General features: G+C 36.1%; 1 protein-coding gene across 6 annotated transcripts; it reads left to right on the top strand.

The window, feature by feature from the left end:
* Nucleotides 1–489: 489 nt before the first annotated feature.
* On the top strand, nucleotides 490–17,367 carry SERPINA10 (serpin family A member 10). Of its 6 annotated transcripts, none has more exons than XM_063290274.1 (5): nucleotides 490–5,597; nucleotides 7,133–7,857; nucleotides 13,786–14,059; nucleotides 14,828–14,975; nucleotides 17,153–17,367. In XM_063290274.1, exons 2-5 carry the CDS (start codon nucleotides 7,158–7,160, stop codon nucleotides 17,342–17,344), a joined length of 1,314 nt encoding a protein of 437 aa, XP_063146344.1. In that variant the 5' UTR covers nucleotides 490–5,597; nucleotides 7,133–7,157; the 3' UTR covers nucleotides 17,345–17,367. The 6 variants fall into 6 exon arrangements, with proteins under 6 accessions (XP_063146344.1, XP_063146345.1, XP_063146341.1 ...); XM_063290275.1 differs by lacking the exon at nucleotides 490–5,597 and adding an exon at nucleotides 5,682–5,773; XM_063290271.1 differs by lacking the exon at nucleotides 490–5,597 and adding an exon at nucleotides 6,233–6,310.
* Nucleotides 17,368–17,434: the final 67 nt, after the last annotated feature.

Here is a 17,434-nt window from a genome sequence, read left to right as displayed (position 1 = left end):
GGTTTGATGTGTTTCTGGAGATGCTACTGTCTGTTCATTATGTTCAGCTAAAAAATGTTGATTCATTTGAGAAAAGTGCAGTATTCTATAAGGAGCATATAATAGTAGTCTGTGTATTTAAATTCACACTTTTCAAAGGAAACCACAGAGTAGGGTTGAACTTAGTTTGATTATCAGGACCAGGGGAGTTTGGTTTCCCTAGAAACTAGATGAGCCTAGAAACAAGACATTAAACAGCCATTCCGAAAGGCATCTCAGGATATTTTATAAAGATAAGTATTTTATGTAATGATCCTTAATTGTAAAGCTTATTGTGCTCAGTCTCTGAAAAGTGAGCCCCTTTCTTATATCAACCCATGTGAACTAATGCTTGGAATTTCTTTTGGAGCTGGATTCAAGTCCTGTCTTTCTATACGCTCAGGTACTTGTCCCACATGGAGACTACCAAAAGTGACTTATTATTTTCTTATCAATTATTATTTTAGTAAGAACTATTTATTCTTAATAATGTGAAGAAAATACAAAAATATGAAGAAAAAATCATAACTTCTAATTATTTTAGTAACACCTATATCATGTTAGCCATTATTGCTAAAGAGGAGCAAGAGGAGGAGGAGGAGGAAGAATATTTTATTATAGTCTTTACTGACCATAATACAAACAGAAAAGACTTTACAACTTGGTGGTATGCATTAACACCTGCCCCCAAGTCCCGCTGTGCTTTACTTTAGAGACAACAACAAAGACATCATTTCATATTGATTGAGAGAAGGCAATGGTAAACCACTTCTGTATTTGATCAAGAAAGCCATGTGGATAGACAATATAAAGTGATTGACAACAAAGTGCTCGATGATGGGCCCCTCAGAATGGATGGCATTCAACATCCTACTGAGTGAGAGCTGAGGATCCTTTGAAATACTAATGTTGTTTATGATGTGGCTAGGTTAAAGTCTTTGGGATGTCTAGTTGCCAATGTTGCCATGGAGGAAAATAAAATCCGAAGCTGCAAAGATAGAATTACAGTGGGAATATGAAACATAAGAAGCATGAACACAGGAAAGCTCAACACAGTGAAAGACGAAATGGATCAAATATATATTGATATCTTAGGCATCAGTGAATTGAAATGGATTGCAATTGGACACTTTCAGTCAGAATATCACACTGTTTACTACTCAAGACATGAACAACAAAGAAGGAACAGTGTTGTTTTCATAATCAGGAGTGATATAGTAAGGACAGCACTTGGTACAATGCACTCAATGACTGAATAATATCAATTAGACTTCATGGACAACCCTTTAATATGACAATTATCCACGTTTATACTCAAACCACTGATGCAGAAAAAGAGGAAGTTAATTAATTTTATGGTCAAGTTCAATTTGGAATTGACAGAAGATGCAAGCAAAAGGTGTTTCTTGTGGCTGGAGACTGGAATGCCAAAGTTGGAAATAATAAGGAGGAAAATGTAATTGGACTGTATGGCCGAGGAAATTGAAATAAAGCAAGAGAATGATCTATTAATTTCTACCAATCCAATGTTTACTTCATTGCTAACACAGTTTTCAAACAACCAAAACAATCTCTATATACATGGACATCTGTGGTGGATCTCGGTGCTGCCGCTAGCTCGCAGGAAGGAGGGAGCGCATTCCAGGGAGATAAGAGAACTCTCAATAGTCTGGGGGCTGTTGGTGGGAAAGCAAAGGGACTCAAGGTGGCCCCCTCCTAGAGTCTCTCAGGTTATTTGTGCTTGGGTTAGTTAGAGTAGCTTTAGTCTGGCAAGATTCTGTCTATATGGTGAGAACAATAAAGAACTAGAGTTGGAAGACACTGACTCAGCGTGGTTCTTGGCCTGGTTCTGACAACATCTCTCCATGTGGTTTGTATATTTTAAATTTTTATAGCGTTTTCATTTTTAATAATGACTTTTTATATTTTTATAATGATTGTTTTTATATATTTGTTGTTTTATTGATTGTTGTATACCAACCAGAGTCATTTTTTGTAAGATGGGTGGCCATATAATTGTGATTAATAAATAACTAAATAAATCATCAGAGGTAGTACAGAGAAATCAAACTGACTATATTATTAGAAGAAGGAGGTGGAAGAGCTCAATTATAACAGCAAAGATGTGACCAGAGATTGACCTTGGAACAGATCACAAATTGCTCATGTGCAAGTTCCAAGTTAAGCTAAAGTGGGAGAAGAAAACCAGCCAGTTTCCATGATACGATCTTGAGCATATACCTACCATTTGCAAGGAGAACATCAGGAATAACTTTGAAATCCTGAACTTCATGGAGAGGGAACCAGATGAACTGTGAAATTAAGTCAAATAAGTTTTTAAGTATGAATGTGAAAAGAAGCTGACAAAAACCAAGAAACAGAAGAAAGCAGACTAGATATCAGAACAAATGGTAGAAATTGCCAAGAAGAGAAGAGAAGCCAAGAAAGACAAAGATATCAGGACAGAACTTAAGAAAGAATCTTAGAGAACCATTAGAAGCTGTCAGAAGAGACAAGAAGCAGTATGCGTTTCATTGATTATAAAAAGGCCTTCAATTGTTTTAATCATGTCAAGCTGTGGAACGTGCTTGGAAGAATGTGAATCCCAGGATATCTCATTGCCCTCATGCAAAACCTTTACACAGGTCAGCAAGTCACCATCCAGATGGAACATAGTGACACAGAATAGTTCCAGGCTGGCAAAGGAGTGAAACTCTCCCCTTCTTTATTCAATCTCTATGATGAATGTATACTGAGGGAAGTTAGATTGGAAGAAGATGGGCCTGGTTTTGACACTGGAGGAAAAACATCCGTAACCTACACCATGCTGTTGGCCCTACTCTAACAGCTGAAAATGCAAATGATCTGCAGGCACTAATAATGAAAATCAAAGAACACAGTGAAAAAAATGGGACTAAAATTAAATATAAAGAAGATCAAACTAATGACAACAGGTAGAGCAACCAGCCTTAGAATTGGCAATAAAGCTATAGAAGTGGTAGACAGCTGCTGCCTTTCAGGATTATCAACAAAGAAGGAACCAGCAGTCAAGAAATATGCTGCAAGCTAGCACTTGGTAGACTAGCAATGAAGGCCTTGGGAAAAGATATTCAGATGCCATGATGTGTCTATCCCTACAAAGATAACAGCAGTGCAGGCAATGGTTTTCCTTTGTGACACTATGGAAGCTAAAGTAGGAGTTTGAATAAGCAGGAAAAAAAGGGTATTGACACTTTTGGTGTTGGAGAAGTCTCCTGGGACTACCATGGACAGCCAAGAAAGCAAAGGATGGATCAGAGTTTTCACTAAAGGCACAAATGACCAGGCTCACATTATCATACCTTGGTCACATTATGTGAAGACTTAGCTCTTTTTGGAAGGAAAGAAGATAATTAGCAGCAATGTGGGTGGACTCAGTTACAGCGGTGGTAGGTACACCACTGGAAGACTTGAAGGACTAGGATGGGGACTGAGCATTCTAGAGAAAATCTATATCTGTTGCTGCTAAGAGCTGACACCAGCTTGATAACACACAATCATTCAATCAATCACACTAATTGCATTATTATTATTATTATTATTATTAAAATGTAATTAAAATTATGTAAATAATATTAAAAACCATAATACATGTTAGTACTTATTAGTAATAATATGATGTACCTAACACTTCTGACATCAGTTGAAAATGTCTCCTTCCCTGCAGACTCACAAGGAAAGAAGCAAGAGGAACTGGGTAGGAAAAGTAATACAAGCACTGGAGCAACAGTTCTTCCATTGGCTGGTGGAAAAGAGGGGTACTCCCCACCCCTCACTGCACCATTTTCAGGGAACAGAAAATGCTGTCTCTGAAGGGCTGCAGTCTTCTGACTGGTGGCAGAAACGGAGTGTGTTCCCCTCTATTTCTGTTGTTCCAGAGCAACTGGCAACTGGAGCCAGTGTTTCTCTCTGTGTGCTTTTTCTTGGTAATGGAAAGGGGCAAACTGACTTCCACCTTGCCGTTTTGTTATTTTTTGGAAGGTGTTAGTCCACTGTTAGTCCAGATGGTAAATGTAGATCAGATGGACTGCATATTAAATGCTCTTTTCTAGGTTTCAGGTTAGCCCCCTTGTTTGCCATTGCACTTCCAGAGCACCTTCTACAGAGGGCTTCTTTCTTTAGATTCCAGATTATGAGATTTTATTTGCCAAACATTTTAATGAATAGCTGAACCGGCTCATGAAGTGTGGTTTGTTGTCTGGGTTATTGCTGCATTAAATCTGTCAAACTAATCTCATCGTCATAAATCCAAATACGAAAAGCTGGCTCACCAAGAAACAGTGTCTGGAGCATTCAGACAGAGCCAAAGTCAGGACCGGGGAATGGTTTGTAGCGTGGAAGATCTTGAGCTTGGGAAGGAAGGCCAACCCAAAGTAATGTGGTTCCAGAAACATTGCTGGAACCAGGTGGTTTCTTAAATTCTAGACGTTTTTGAGCCTACCTGTCCTGACTAAGCAAGATCCACGCCGAGACGAGGAAGAAGTCTCTAGTGCTTTATTATTGCTATAGTAGACAGAAAATCCTACCAAACTGAAGAAGCGTGGGAAAACCCAGACAGATAAACCCCCAAGAGTCAAGGCGGGTCTGTTCTGTGTCTCTTTGAATGACAGCTCAAACTCTCTAAACTACACATGTGTTTTCGCCCCTGGATAGTGGCCCCCTCCTGCTCACCATCAGTACTCATGACACTACCTGAGCACAGCTGGTCTTGGTCAGACCGGGTTTCCCTCAGCAGGTTACTCCTGAGTGGCCATGCTTAACTTATCTGTTTTTCAGAAGAAGCAGAAGGTTAGGGGATGCATCAGGATTAGGTTGAGAGCCAGTTTGGTCTAGTGGTTAAGGTTCTGGGCTAGCAACCAGGAGTCTGTGAGTTCTAGTTCTGCCTCTAGTTCTGCATGAAAGCCGGCTGGGTGACCTTGGGCCAGTCACTTTCTCTCAGCCCAACTCGGTGAAATGTAGACTAGCCTCCTTGTGGTGCACTGCAGGCAACATGACTTGTCACGGCTAAATAGTCTACACATCTGGCTGCTGGACCTCACAAGGATTTCCCAGCAAGAAAAGCAGCATGAACACCAAACTGCTATGCCATACGATAAAAAAAAAAGATTAGGTTGGGTGCAGGGCAGGGAGAGTAGGTGCATTGATGATTTGGCATGGACTTTAGGGCCTGAAAATACTGCTTCTGAATTCTGTGATTACCACTTCTCATCTGAAGAGTACTTTTGAGACAAAACCATGAGGACATTTTTTAAACATTTGATTTGATAGGCATTTATTTACTGTTTATTTGTCATTTTAATGTTTTTGACTAACCCTATCTATGATTCCTTGTGTTAGGAAAATAGCTAGTCCATCTGTGAGAAGTTTGTTTCCTCAGAAGGAGTTTTCTCTTAAAGGTTATGAATGAGATTGGAGGATGAAATGTGAAAGGCAAATACAATTCCCAGGAGATACGTTTCCGCATGGATGACGAAATAGCAGTTGTTGGAACAGAAAAGGGAGAGAAAGAGCTGTAATTTAAATACTGGAAGCTTAACCAGGTATGGTGTGACTTTTTCCAGAGTTCTGATGTAAGGGAACGAAGATGATACAAGCGTCTACTGTATGTTCTGCTTTGCAGGGAGGGCTTTACTTTGTTCAGAAGACCATTGGGAAAAATGGGTCCCCTTCCTACCCAGAGAACTGAATAATGCCAGGAGGCAAGGCTTTTGAGAAGGTGAGACAGCAGGTACCCTGGGCTGGATCCAAGTTCCCACTCCCATTCCAGGGGATTTAGGCCATTACACTGATTCTCCTAAAAATTATGCCATCATGTATTGTCTCTTGTATGTTTTTGAAGTGGAGCGATTCCTGGCTTAATTTCCATTATGATATACACTTCTGAAGTGCTGTACTTCATATCCTTGAGAATCAAAGTTCCAAATCTGGGAAGCAGCTAAGTTCTTCCATGAGGGTGGATAAGAAATCAGGACTAAGTTATGTTTCTAGTTGTTTATTTGATTAATTTTAAATCCAGTCACTCAACTGGCCCTACTTACTGGAATCTGTTTATTCCATCATCGACTCTTTTCCCTGGTAAAACAAAGGCATCCCTGTTTGTCATTCAGTTAATCTACAACAGACAAAAGTATGGAGCTACACTTTGGAATAGCAAATATTTACCTCATGATTCCACTTACTGTGTAAATGTTGTAACTTGTTTCCTTTTTTCACGTACTGGATTCAGAAAAGTAAGAAAGACACTGTCCTGTGGGTAAGATAGAAGCATTCACATTTAGTTAAACAATTATAATGGAAAGAATTATGGATTGCAAAGTGGAATTGATGTTTGTATTGTTTTGAGGTTTTTTAAAGTGCATTTTGAAATATCTGCTACTTTATGTTGATATATTATTTATAAAAGCATTCATATTCTTAAGAAAATAAGTTAGCAAATTCCTAGAGTTTTATAAACTTTAAAATAAACAGTCTATATTTCAAATGACTTATTTGGGTAGAGTAGTCTTTGATTTTCTTTTTTGCATTATTTTGGAACTACCTCTCCAGCTCTATATTACATTTTCCATCTAAAGGTCAAGCTTAAAATGTCCTTCTTTTAAACGATGCTGTAATCAGAATGGAAAGTCTAAGCCAATTTGCCTAGAATCTCTTTGTTCCTTTCGGGTCAATGGAACTTCCATTACTAGATCACATAAAATGGTCTTGTCATCGGCTCCGCATCTAATAGTGACTCTGTTATTAAATGTTTGTATCTTTAATAGCGTGTGTTTTAAATATGAAATAACGTAGAAAAGTCTTCAGCATTTTCATTATTAGGCTGTGTTGTTAAAGTACAAGAATGAACACTAGGTGGATTTGGGCAGATCTCTAATCTTAGTTTAGCTTAATGTGAAAGTAATAAGGTAACAGGAGACAATCGCATTGAGGTTACCTTTAGAAAAGATATTGGGATAAATAGGATAAATGAGTTGGATGGTGTTCTATTGGATCTCCAAAATGCCTATCTCCAGATCATTGTTTCTTTTTATTACAATATTAACTTGCATTATCTATTTATCTTTACTCTGTTCACCAGAAAGAAGTAACTGCTGAAGTGCAACATGAAAACTGAATTTTCTTTGGTCTTCTTTGGACTGATTGCTGAAATGTACTTATCGAATGGAATTGTTGAAAATTCAGGGGTGGAGGTACCACAGAGTTTAGTGACAAATCTCTTCCCTTTCAATGATTCTGATAAACAATATCCACGTGATACTACTCAAGAGCCATCTAGAGAAGGCCCCTCACCATCAGTCTCTTTGCACAATTTCACAGAAAAGATTAACAACTTTGGATTCAATCTCTACAGGAAAATAGCACTGAAGCATGACAACAATATCTTCTTCTCCCCACTATCACTATCCTTTGCTCTAGCAATATTCTTGCTGGCTTCAGAAGGGGAAACACACCTCCAAATAAGTCAATCTCTAAACCTAACATTCATGAAAGAAAAAGATGAACAGTTTCTGACTTTGTTCCAACAACTAAGGCTTAACATCACCCAAAATGAAGAGTTCACTTTTTTGCAGAATAGTGTCTCTTTCATCCAGGAAGATTTTCAGATCAAGGATGTTTTCCATAACTTATCCAAGCAATACTTTGACATGGAATTTCTGTCAGTTGATTTCCGCAACTCTACTCTTGCCAAAAAAATTGTCAATGAGCACATTAAAAAGAAAACAAGAGGGAAAATCCCCGTATTGTTTCATGCTTTTGATCAGCATGCTAAAATGATTCTGGTGAATTACATACTATTTCGAGGTAACTGTTTTTTCACTGATACTTTCATTGTTTTTAAAGAGGTAAGCTCAGGACACTAGCTACAGTAGCTTTATAGGAGAGTCACTGAAAAAATGTGGGAAACCTCACCTTAACTATAAGTCTCCCAAAGGGTGCCAACAAAAGGGTCCATTCCCACAGCTATTATTCCTTTTCCCATATGTTTTGTTTATGGGTTAATCATGGAAAGGCCAATTGGTTCACTTCAATTATCCTTTTCAGTCTGACGTACTTTAGGTTCACTGATATTACCGTGCAGTAAAGGCTGTTATTATTTCCAGCCCTCATGTCTTGTTTTGAACTTGCAGTGCATGTGATGTCAGTGATTTCATAGGCAGGAGAAATATGTGTACTTTATGAAAATTACTTACCTTCAGTAACTTACAGTTCTATTTCATGCAAAATTCAAGGCAATGTACTGCCTTCATAAGGGGTGAAAAAATCAGGGTAGTATGATATATAAATTCCTCATTGTTTTGTAGAATTTGTCTGTGGGAAAAATCTGAAACCACCAAAACCCTAGAATGTCCACATGGAACTCCTATTTCTTTTTTTTTTTTAAATAGTCTTTATTAAATTATTTACACAAATAATACAAACATAAAATGACAAATCAACAATAAACATAAAATGCAAAAACAAGAGAAAGAAAAAAGGAAAGGAGAAAGAAGAAAGAGAAGAGGTTTAAAAAAAAGGAAATGGATTTCCAACTCCCTAAGTAATACAATTTTATACCTTAACTAAATAATTTCACAATTCACTAATTTGGTTACAATAATTCTACAATTCTATTGAGATTATATAAGTCAAATACATAATATTTACATCTTGTATTATATTCATATGTTTTACACATTTACGTTAATTTTTGGGTCGATTCTACATAGTTGAAGAAGAGGGTCCAGTCATTTTGAAAATCTTCCACATTTTTATCATTTAGCTGGTCCATAAGTTTTGCCATCTGCGCCAAATCCAGGGATTTAAATGTCCATTCTTCCATTCAGGGGGTCAGTTCTTCCTTCCACTTGGATGCATATGTAATTCTAGCTGTGGTGATCAAATATCGTAAAAGTTTTCCATGTTCATGTTCCAAATCCTTGTCCATGATGCCCAATAAATAGAGTTCCGGTGTTCTATTAATTTTTTTAGTCAACATTTTACAAATTATATTGTGTATAGATGTCCAATTTTTTTTTGCCTTCTTACAAGTCCACCACATATGATAAAATGTTCCTGTTTCTTTTTTACACTTCCAGCAGACATTTGAAGTATTCTGAAACATTTTGGATATTTTGTCCAGAGAAATGTACCACATGTACATCATTTTGTAAAAAATTTCTTTTAAATTATAATTTAAAGTAAATTTCAGCCCTTTGGTCCACATTCTTTCCCAAACATCATAGTTAATGTGATGTCCAAGATTTCTCTCCCATTTAATCATACATTGTTTAATTTGTACATTTGCCATTCTTATTTGTAATAACATTTTATATATTTTGGAAATCATGTGGTCATTGCTGGCATAAACTAAATTATCCCACCAGGTTAAATCTTTTGTGAATTTGTAACTTTGGGCATCAATTTTAAATTGTTCCTTTAATTGAAAATACAAAAACCATTGGCATGGATGTCCTTCATTTTCCAATTCATCTCTTCTTTTCATTTTATATATAGCCCCTTCAAATTTTATTAGGTCCAAATATCTTAGCCATTTGCAAATTCCTGTTTTTTCTCTCCTACTATACGCTTCTTGCAGGGAAATCCATAATGGTAGAGTGGGTGTTAGAGTAGATTTATATTTTTCCCAAATTCTAAGAAGGGACTTTCTAATACAATGATTATTAAATACTTTATTTACTTTCAATTTGTTATACCATAGGAATCCATGCCAACCAAATCTCAGGTCGTGGCCTTCTAGATTTAATAATCTATAATTCTGTAAAGTATTCCACTCTTTTACCCATAGTAATCCACATGCTTCATAATATAATTTAAAATCTGGAAGACCCCAGCCTCCTCGTTCTTTAGCATCCTGCATTAATTTAAGTCTAATCCTTGGTCTTTTCCTTTGCCAAATGAACTTTGAGAGGTCTTTTTGCCATAATTTAAAAGTTTTGTCAGTTAATAATATTGGAATATTTTGAAATAAAAATAACATCCTTAGCAAGATACTCATTTTGGTTACAGAGATTCACCCCATAAGTGATAAATTTAGTTTTTCCCACTTCCCTAAGTCTTGTTGAATTTCCTTCCATATTTTTGCATAGTTGTTTTGGTATAGCTCATTAGTTTTAGCTGTAATCTCTATTCCTAAATATCTGACTTTTTTAACACTAGAGAATCCTGATTTATTTTCTAATATATTCTGAATATTTTGTGACATATTTAAGTTTATCATTTTCATTTTTTGTTTATTTATTTTGAAGCCAGCTAATTCTCCATATTCTTGTAGCATTTTTAATAAGTAGTTAGTGGATTTTGTAGGGTAATAACTAAATCATTTGCGAACGCTCTTAATTTATATATTTCTTGTTTTACCTTTATTCCCTCAATCTGATTTTACTTTCTAATATTCTCTGTTAAGACTTCCAAAACCAATATGAATAGTAAGGGGGAGAGTGGACAACCCTGCCTGGTACCTTTTTCTATTACACATTCTTGTGTTGTATCTTCGTTTATCACAATTTTGGCTTTTTGGAATGTATAGATTGCTTTGACTGCCTTTATAAATGTGTCACCAAAATCCATAAATTCCAAGGTTTTAAGCATAAAATTCCAGTTTAAATTGTCAAAGGCTTTTTCTGCATCTAAAAAGAGTAGCATAATCTGTTTTTAATTATGAATTTGGGCATACTCTATTATATTTATGAGAGTTCTTATGTTATCTTTTATGTGTCTTTGGGGTAGGAATCCACTTTGGTCATGATCAATTATTTCTTGTAATATAATTTTTAATCTTTCAGTTAGAATTAATGTAAATATTTTGTAGTCATTATTCAGTAGCGAAATAGGCCTATAATTTCTACCTAGTGTTGGATCCTGTTTCTCTTTCAGAATTAATATAATATTCATCTCAGACCAAGATTGACGTATTGGATTTCCTGATACAATCATATTCAATAAATCCTTAAATGGTAGTAGTATTTGATCTTGGAAATATTTATAGTATCCTGCAGAAAAACCGTCTGGTCCTGGGGCTTTGCCTGTTTTCAGTTTTCTAATAGCATCTATAATTTCCTGTGTTGTAATGGGGTTGTTAATTGTTCCTTTTTGATCTTTAGTTAGTTTCTTTAAATTGTGTTTTAGCAAATAGTTTTCAATTTTGTCAATTGATATTTCTTGTTTCTTATATAAATTTGTAAAAAAAAGTTATAAAATGCCTTAATTTTTTCATTGTCAACTAATTCTTCCCCATTTTCTTGAATTTTGGTAATGGTTTTTTTCCCCTTATCTTTTCTTAATTTATATGCCAACCATTTACCCGTTTTATTAGCATGTTCGAAGTTTCTTTGTTTGATATATCTCAGTTTCCTTTCAATTTCATCTGTTGTAAGTATTTTTAATTGTTGTTGCAAAATTTTTATTTGGCGATTTATTTCCTCATCAGATGGCTTTAATTGGAGCTCTTTTTCTTTTAACTTAATTTGATCTAAAATTATTTGAGTTTTTTGTTGTGCTTTCCTTTTCAAACACCTATTTTGATACATAAAGAACCCTCTCATATAGACCTTACTAGTATCCCACACAGTACCAATACTTACTTCTTTATTTAGATTCCATTCAAAGAATTCCTTTAGTTTCTTTCTGCAATCTTCTACAAATTCTTTATTTCTCAGCAATATAGTATGATATAAATTCCTCATTGTTTTGTAGAATTTGTCTGTGGGAAAAATCTGAAAACACCAAAACCCTGGAATGTCCACATGGAACCCCTATTTCTTAATTGGGCCAGGCTACCAGGTCATCATTTCAAGGGGAAGTTCTCTGAAGTCAACCCAGCACACATAAATGATCCCCAAGTTTTAATAAACAATTATTAATAAACCGCCCAGAGTCCCTCCGATGGGAGGAGATGGGTGGGGACAAATTTAATAAATAAATAAAATAAAATTATTGTATAAATCAGGAGTGAGAAGCTATTTTTTTTTTCAGTTTTCCTATTTCTGCATTTTTTACTTTATTCTTTTTCTTTTTCTCCATTCTGTTTCTCTATTTTACTTTCTACTCTAATTATTATTCTTTGTTATTTTTTATCTTTTTAACCTGAAAATCTAATAAAATGGCACCTTCTCTCATACTAATGTGTTAAGAGACCTAGGGATGAAGAATATATGAGAGCTGGAATGAGATAATGGCTCCTTAACCCACTTCTGAGCTTCATGCATGCAACAGCAAGCCCAAAAGGAGTTCTATATACAGAGTGCCATGTATGCTTTGTGCTGAATGTAGTGAGGCTATCAAGTGAATTCTCTCCCCCTACCAAAAGTTCAATGAATGGGATTTTGAAGCAAGGATAGGACTCATACAGATGTGCAGATTCATTACAGCTCTCCCTGCAAATTTCATGAGAGGGTCAAATGGCACGTGCAAGGTATTACCTTGCATGGGCTGTATGTTGTTCCTGAATTTCATAATTTTTATGAATATCATGAATATCATAAACTTCATTTCTCTATCGCTTTCATAACCAAAAAAAAAGGGGAGGGGGCAAGAAGAATATTTCCAGCACAGGTTGTTGTCTGTCAAATATTTGAAAAGGGCTCCATGGCAACTAAAAAAACCTATTGCAATTAAATATTGCCTACTTTCATTTCTGTATTTTTAGCTCTTGCTCTGATTTTTTCCATTCCTTCTCTAATTGCTAAGTTGCAATACAGTGTGTTGCTGGGAGATGAGGCAGGATGAGTACATCTGCTATCTTGAGCACAAAGAGGCAGTTTAAATCCTAGTGGTTTCAGTGAGTTTTAAGCAATTGAAAAGCATGCAGGATGGCATCCATTGTAACTGGAAGTTACAAGACGGTGACTAAACATTTGTTTGTGGATGGATGGGGAGAAGAATTGGCATAGAACACACTGAACAGTAAAGCAATAGCTTTTAAGAGACAAAAAAGTATTATGATGATGCTTCTGGTTCTATTTCCACTTCTGATCAAATAACTCTTGCAGGTCCTACAAAACTGTACTGGAAATTATAGTGAAATAGGAGACCTTTGAATTCCCAGTAGGGAGGAGAAACTGATCTATAGCATAGATACCAAATGTGGTGCCATTGATGCCTGTGTGCCCATGGATTTCTCACTTGGGGCCATGTTGTGCCTTTGCACTGCAAGCAAAGTAGATGGGACCAGAACCAAGAAATAGGTAGACCAGAACAATAGTTAGATATGAATGAAAATTGGATTAAGTATACTGAATAGGATTATTCTCAAGTAGTGGGAAGTCCAGATTCAAGTCTCCATGTGATCATGGAGCTCAATGACACTACACTACTAAACTGTGACAGTGAAGCATAACTACACACTGATGCATGGAGCCAGGCAGTATGAAAAATAAGCAGTAGCATTTATCAGCTTTTCAAAATGAAATGGGGGCTGGATTAAATTGGCAATTCATATAATTAATCACTACTTTCTACCAAGAGACTTAGTTATGGTGGAGCTCCTGTTAATTAAAAGGAATCTCATTTGAAACCGTCATTAGCCTGTGTAATTGGATTAGAGCCAAAGATTCAAATATAGGAGTGCAATATACATTTAAAATTTCATCCATACAATGGGAGGACACAAATGCATCCTTAAATTGAAATAAATCAGGCTTATTTTTATCCGGATTACCCTTGAATTTTCCCTCAATAATTCTGGTTTATATCATATTATAAAATAAAGTGTTGCATTCTTTATATTCTCAGGCAAATGGCTACATCCATTTTCCACTAAGCTTACCCAGCTGGAAACTTTCTATATAGACAATTACAGGACTGTCCAAGTGCCAATGATGTTCAAGACAGACAGGATTGCCTTCACATTCGATAAGACCTTACAGTGTTATGTGTTAAAGCTGCCGTACAAAGGAAGTGTGCAGATGCTGATTGTTATGCCTGTGAAGGAAGCTGATTATATGTTCGTTGAAGACCAACTAACAAATGAACTTGTGGAATCTTGGTTTAAGACCATGACGATCAGGTACAAGCCATGGCAATCATGTAACACTTTTGATTCCTAAAATCCTAGATACAGAATCAGAATGGTGACTCAAACAGAAAAATGGCAATAGGGAAGGGAAGAAATGGGGGTAGCTGGGAATGGGCCACTGGAATTTGCCAAAGACAGCCTTGTGATCTTTACAATTTATTGGCTCATCAAAAATAAATAAATAAATAAATAAATAAATAAATGCCAATCCTTTTTCTTAGTAGATTCAGTAGTAGAGAACTGAATGGCCACCTGTATAGTTCCATGCTGATTCATAAAATGTACAACTGCATTAACAGGTCTCCAGACAGTCATTGTTTAAACATTTTAATGAAGGAGACTCTACCACCTTCTCAGATAAACCATTCTTCTATTTGAACAGTTTGTTCCATCAGAAAGATCTTGCTAATGTTTAGTTAAAATCCCTTTCCTGATAATTTGAGAAAGATCTACACCTTCTCTAAAAAATTCTGCATTATTTTTGTGAAAGCCTTTCAGATATCTGAAATTTTCATATTGCCTCCCTTCTCTTCCACAAGTTAAACTTACCCAGTTCATTCAAGCAAGACTTCTCACAATCATTGTCTTTGTATTATTGGTGCTCAAATTTTTACAGCATCAAGAAATACGGGGAACATCAGAGACAATATGCAAATGTTCTGCTGCCTACTATTTATCTATGCAAGTTTTCTATATGCAAAGGCCAATGTTTATGCACATTTTTCATTCAGCTTGCATTTATAATTGTTTGCATTACAGGAAAATGGATATTTACCTTCCCAGCTTCAAACTAGATCAGACATATCACATGGATGAGTTGCTTCAGGATTTGGGAGTTAAAGAACTTTTCTCTTACAAAGCAGACCTGAGGCATCTCACAAATCAGAGATTTGTAAAAATATCACAGGTAAAAAAATAATTTGTTAATTCTGCAGCTTGATATATTGCTCAGGTCAGACATATTTAACAAGTAACATGAAGACCCATACATACTGTATACTGCAGACCCATTTGCTGAACAAAAGTCTGGGTTTTTCAATTTAGTCATGCTGGCTAGTCAATTAGTTGGAGGCAACAGAAGTAAAAGAGAAACAGGATCTCATAGTTCACAAATTGATGAGTTATATGATCATAGCTGATGGGGCTTGCATTGGTTCACGGTCTATATAGATCTAGCCAAAGGTATCATGCCTAGTCTTCGATGTTGCATTTGTGGAGATGGTGTTTTTTGCCCTTGCAAGATTCAACCTCAGTGAGTGATCTGTGCCCAGAATCCATTTCAGATAAGTAGATCACCCTTACTGAAATGGGACAAATACTTAGCTCCTGACTAAGAATATTCACGGTCAACTAGAAGTGACATTAATAGCATGTACCTGATTATACGTATGTTGTTATAACAGCGGGGAATGCTCAGCATTTAACTGTTATTCCATGCTAAGATTCCAATGAAACCCAGCTGACTTAAGTTATTTCTTTTGATATGAAGTTCTCCCTCACCTTCCACCATCCTATCTGCCGAACCTACTCTGCCTGTACTGTGGTCCTCTGCAACTATCCCATTTACTTTTCCATCTGATAGCAATTTCCAATCAGATTATCAGGAAATATCTCCAAACCAGAAAATAACATCCCAGCCTCTAGCAGCTGCATATTAATTATTTTATGTAAAATATTTATTATTTGTCTAAAATATTAATATTTAATATTATACATAGTGGCCTATGGGGATGTATCTAATGCAGTTCTCAGTAACCTGGAAGCTGCCAAAGGGTTTGAATACAATTCAAGACATCCAACTACAATTCAAAACTTTCCAGCATAGTTACAGCAGTCAAGACAATGATATCTAGGAATTTTGGGAATTGCAACACCAACAACTCTAGAGAGTAACAAAGCTAAGGAAAGCTGATTTAATCCATGATATTGAAGGTAGGTGTGCTGATCCTGTATACTATATAGTAACATTGTACAAGGCCATCAAAACTTCAGACCCTACTGGATGAGACTGTCTGAACCCATTTCAAGCAAACTTTTAGCTGATATATGAGACTGAAACTATCTTACTCAACACAGAGAATGGCTTTTGGTAAGGATTTGATCTTAGAAGGGTAACACTACTAGTTCTTCTATACCTCCTGGTGATTTCCAGTACCACTGATTATTATATTGCTTTTGACCAGACAATACTACCCTTAGTTTGGGTCCAGAGAATGGTGTTAGTAAGCTACTATTAGGCAAAGTGGTCTGCTCAGTGATCTTTTGTCATATACGGTCTAGCACTGTATCCCTAATAATTAGATATATAAATATATATTCATCAGTTTTTCAAACTTTCTTCTTGCAAAAGTCAGTTCATGATCAAATATCTACTCAAAATCTGCAATAAGACCATTACAGGAATTCATTCAGGTTTTCTACAATCACCTAACCTCCATTGCCACCATTACTAGCCTCTCTCTCTCTCAGTTGTTCAGTCTGTCTGTCTGTCTTTTAACTGCAAAGTGCTCTACGAATTATTTTCATTTATGCATCCTTTGTTTAGGGTTAGCAGATCTGGACTGCAAACATCTGGGTAGTATGGACAACTCTTAACTCTTTGCTGCCCTCCAGTGACTTTTGCAGCCCAAATCTGGTAGTCCTATCGTTGTGTTGGTGTTGCTTCTGTAAATAACTGTTTCACTTGTTCTCCTCACTGAAGCAAGATTTCCATTTCCTAAAGCCTGCTTCCTGCTAATAACTTCCTTGACTGTGTTTAGTAACCACGCTAGTGACCTCAGGACTGTCATATTCAGTAGTCTGGAGATATTTATCTTTTTGACTGTCCCTTTCAATTTTCTTTTTCCTAATCTCCCTTCTATGGAAATTTTGTCTTTTGAAGTCCAGTGCTGGTGTATCCCCAGTATGTTCTTATGAGACTGTTTGTAGCTGTGAATTTAGGAAGCTGGTTCAGTATGGTTGAAAAAACTATATGCATGCTTATTTTCAGTAAGTTAAATGGAAATCTGTGCTGAAGAGGCAGACATGTTGATAGGAAATGCAAGCATCTTGCTGAAAATCTTCATACATTTCCACTCTTTTTAGATTCTTCAAAGGGCAAGCATTGAGGTGGATGAGAAAGGAACAGAAGCTGCAGCTGTCAGTGGATCAGAAATCATGGCATACTCATTGCCTGATACTATTCGGATAAATCACCCATTCCTTTTTATGATATACGAAGAAAATACAAAAATTTTATTGTTTGTGGGCAGAGTTACTAACCCTACAGAACTGTGAAAAAAAAGCAGTAATTTCTTTTTGATGCATCTGTGACATTCCCTCCTCCCCCATCAAACTACATATTATAACTAAAAACACACTTTAAGC

This window comes from Candoia aspera, chromosome 1 (assembly GCF_035149785.1).
Source record: "Candoia aspera isolate rCanAsp1 chromosome 1, rCanAsp1.hap2, whole genome shotgun sequence".
Taxonomy (NCBI): domain Eukaryota; kingdom Metazoa; phylum Chordata; class Lepidosauria; order Squamata; family Boidae; genus Candoia; species Candoia aspera.
The sequence above is the reverse complement of the archived record's forward strand: the minus strand, read 5'-3'. Positions and strand labels throughout refer to the sequence as shown.